Source organism: Oryzias melastigma, linkage group LG21 (genome assembly GCF_002922805.2).
Source record: "Oryzias melastigma strain HK-1 linkage group LG21, ASM292280v2, whole genome shotgun sequence".
In the NCBI taxonomy this organism is placed as follows: Eukaryota; Metazoa; Chordata; class Actinopteri; order Beloniformes; family Adrianichthyidae; genus Oryzias; species Oryzias melastigma.
In genome coordinates, this window is record NC_050532.1 from 20,581,041 (window position 1) to 20,585,245 (window position 4,205).

At 42.9% G+C, this 4,205-nt stretch overlaps 1 protein-coding gene across 1 annotated transcript in view; it reads left to right on the forward strand.

Annotated features, from left to right (window-relative positions):
• Positions 1-3,703, forward strand: part of cnmd (chondromodulin) — a 6,557-nt gene extending 2,854 nt beyond the window's left edge. The window contains exon 7 of the mRNA XM_024286991.2: positions 810-3,703. Within this exon, the coding sequence (XP_024142759.1) occupies positions 810-1,037 (228 nt within the window). The 3' untranslated portion in view covers positions 1,038-3,703. The remainder of the gene's footprint in view (positions 1-809) is intronic.
• Positions 3,704-4,205: the final 502 nt, after the last annotated feature.

Below are 4,205 nucleotides of genomic sequence, written 5' to 3' on the forward strand. Positions count from 1 at the left end.
AACACACAATCAATATTTTCAAAAACATGTTTCTAAATGTTTCCTACCGTTTGGTTGACCAGGCAGTTAAAGGGTTAAAGGAACCATACCATGAAAAAACAACTTTTTGAGTTTTTAAACGCATTTTACTGTTCATTCCTTACTATAAAGAACCCTAAAGCGGTATTTTGATCCATTCATGGATTTCTGAGTAATCCTCTAAAAACCTGCGCTCTCAACAGCACACCCTCCCATACCCACAAAAATCTGACATTATGAGACCGCCCCTTTCAGGAAGAGTCTGCTCTGACAGCTCCGCCCCCAGTCTAACACCAACTCCCAATTTCTAACGGTGATCAGCAAAAAACTATAATTTTAGATGCACAATACCGTATATCTTCCAGTCGTGTCCTGTCTTCAATAAATTCCTGCTCAAACGGGAGTTTCAGAAATCGAGTCGTTTTACTTCCGGGTAGGTAAAAACTTACAAAAATAACTAACATTTAATTAATAATTTGTTTTCAAGTGTGCCAAAGGTAATATATAATGAAATATATGGATACAGTTCAGTCTGACAGGCTTAAAAAAATCATGGTACGATCCTTTTAACTTGGAATCCTTCTTTGCGGTTCCTGCAGAATGTGGAGCCTCAATGGTGACTTTATTTACAGTTCACCAAAGATAAAGAAAAATTTCGGTAAATTCCTCAGAGAACTGCAGTATCAATGGATTAGATTAAAAACTAAACAATCACACTAAAACAAATGGAAGAGAAGTCACTAACTGGTTTTGCTTTTCCTTTTTTTTCAATCTGGTTTATAAAAATGCAGCGCAGCGGAGGAGCCCGAGACGAGAGCGCCGTGACCTTTGACACCATGTTGGAGCACCAGGGAATCTGCTGCTCAGAATGCCACCGCAGCTACACTCACTGCCAGCGAGTGTGCGACCCTCTGCGAGGCTACTGGCCCTGGCCCTATCACCACAGAGGGTGCCAGGTAGCGTGTCGTGTCATCATGCCCTGTCGCTGGTGGGTGGCGCGCATCTTAGGCGTCGTGTAAACTCGACACGCCGAAAGGAGTCTTTCATATGAAGCGATTTTCAGTCTCTGACCTTTTATGTTCATTTTCGGAGATGTTGACAAATGAGCAGATTGTGAAATATGATTACTGGCAGTATATTTGCGACTGATATTCATATGGATGTATTCAAATACACTGTAAAAGAGGAACACGGAGATGTCACATTCTTTCTTCCAGCAATAGATTTACTCTTTTTTTTCATTTTTCTATCTGAGGCTTAATGCACTGTACTGTTGAAGGGAATGGATCCAAAAGGCTCAGCAGATCATGTACCTTTTTCTGACTGAACAGGCTTCAATATGTTCTAATTACAGTAACTGGCTTTGATGTTGATGTTTTTCGGTGTCACATGGTGTTTCCATGGTTCCTTCGGCTGCTCGGCTGATAAAACGGAAGTGACAGCAACAGTTGCCATAACTTCCATTCACAGCTCTAAATCAGTTGGAGGGCAACTCAATTTGCACACATTGACATCTGCATTGATGTGAACTAATGTGAGATGAGTGTTGTGGGAATGATGGAACGTATTAGCATAAAGGTGACGCATTTATTAAATATTTAATTTCCTTTCAAACAGAGAGTGTAAATGATCAAGAAGTAATCTTAAGGAGGGGCATTTTCTTTTTTTTATTTATTTTTTTGCACAGATGCTTGTGGTGTCGGCTAGTCTAAATAACTCACAATCAAAAAAAAAATCAGATTAGTATCTCTAAAGCCATATGCCAACTCTCGGAATAATTGAAAGGAGCCATGTTGTGATTAAGTCAATTTCACAGAGGGTGATCCAGGCACATCAAATTACAACAGATGTGAAATTGCACCATATCTGCCACAAAGCTGCATTGAAACTCCGGAGCAGTGTGAGGAGGCAACACAAAGAGATGCTTGTCTTTTTTGCTTGGAGATTTCTTTTCTGGTTTTCATGGGGGTAGAGGTGCTTATCACATCTGCAGTGCTGATAAGACGGCCTCCGTGCTTCCTCGGGCTATATAATATTAATCCCTCTCCCACGTCCGCAGATACACTTAAAGGAAGGTGACAAGCATGACATATCCAGGACCTCCTGATGGCTCGTGCTCTGGAGAGCAGCCGCTAAAAGAACCCCAAGTACCCTCAAGTGATGTAAATTTGCAGGGGGAGTCCAATTTCCATCACAGGGCTGTCACTGCCATGGTCATTAAACTAAATCATCCTGCTGTGTGTCACACAGCTCCCACTTTAGAGTCCCCTCAATAATGGAGTTATACTTGGACTGCAGATTGCAGCACAACACTGAACGTCTGACCTGACAGGCACTGTAGAAGTAGCTTGAACGTGGCTTTCTTTAATGCTCAGAAATAACACAGACGGAGCAGGTATGAGGAATAACTTGAAATTATCAATCAGCTGGGAAAGGGGCTCTTTAAGTGCCTGCTGTTGCAATCAAAAAGACCTGCTAATAATATACATAACATGATGAAACTTGTTTTTTCTCTTTCTCAGAATAAAAAGGAAGGCAAAAACCTGCAACACAACACATACCTATTCAAAACGGCGTTTAAGCAAAGAAATAAAAAACACACATAGCTCAGGAGAACAGCCGTTTTGTTATCCTGAGGCCCTGTATCTACACAACTCGTCTTCTTTTGCTATTCCTCGAGCTTCTAAAAAGAAAATCTGCCCCCGTTGAGCAGTAAAGATGAATGCGTTGGAGATCAGCTTCAGTGTGTGAGACAGTGGTGCCTTTTTGTTTGTCTCCCCTTTGGAGCTGAGCTTACCCTGGGAGCCCTGCGGGCCAGGGAACAAACAGAGCTTTGTGCGTGCCGACCCACTGTGCCCAGCAGCCAGACTGTAAACCTCCACTCCTGTGTTAATAAGAAGCCACAGATGAGGAATCCGCGCAGATGACGAGGGAGGGGAGCTTTCCCGCATCCACCTGTGCTTTCATCATTTCCCATCAAAACAAGCACGGGCAGGCGGGGGCTGTGCAAAGCTTTTTTTTTTTTTTTTTTTTAGCAGCTATCCTCCTGGCACCAAAACTTAACATTTGGGAAACCTTGATTTATTTTATTTTTTATTTTTTTGGAGGGGGGTAATTTTATACTAATCAATCTCATGCACTCCCCTGTAAATATAGCAGCAATCTGTCATAAATTCCTTGTTGATGCCTAAGAGGCATTAAAAGTGTGAACAAGAGTGTGAAGTGAAGCACTCTAGTTGACATGTCCTACATTTGATTGCATGTTTTCCATTACATCAAGCCATGAATGCAATAAACAGTAGTGACAGCCCATTTTGCACCCTAACAGTGAACACAGAAACCCTTTTAGGCTGGCTCATTATGTTTGTTGCACTGAAATACGGTTATAACTGCTGGCACCGGAGAACCTGTTACACACAGTTTTGCACCAGCCGTAACAAACCGAATGAATGGTCAGAAATGTGAGGCTGGAAGAAGGGTTGTTCTGGTGCAAGGCTTAAATGCTTTTTAATCCCATGGTTGAGTGACTGCTTGCAGTCTTGCCCGGCACTCTGCCTGCCTTTGTAGGTCTGCGTGAAGTTCCCCCGCTGCTGGCTGAAGCGCCTTCTTCCCTCTCTTTTCCTCTCTTGCCGTTCTCTCCTGCTTTGTATGCAAGCCCCAAATGACTGTTAATCAAATGCCGGCGAGGACGGCAAAAAGACTTGTTTATTTCACCGAGTTAAAACCCCAAATACCGGCTGCAGATACGCCTGCATTCGGTAAATTATTTTAACTCTTCAGCAATTACTCTGCACACACTGCAGACAGTTGTTTGCCTTCTTCTGTGTATTGCACTCGGTTGCATGGTGTCCTTGTTAGACTTAAAAAGAGAACCTGTAGAGTGATGTGGGTGTAAATTGGACACAGTGCTGGAATTTGCACCACTGCTTTCCTAAGGACATACTGCCTGCGTGACAGCCACTGTGGCAGAGGCACCCAACCTGAAGTGGATGTCATAAATTCCAAAGAAAGGGTGAGCAGTTATCTTCAAATCGCAACATGTATGAGCCCTCTGAGAGAAGCCCACTCTCCACAACACACTCGATCCGGCCAAACCAGTCAACCAAAATATGTGCTTTCCTCTTTGCCCTGAGCAGAATTCAGAAATGGGTGCCCCAAAGGATCAATATGAAAGAGCTTTTCTATCA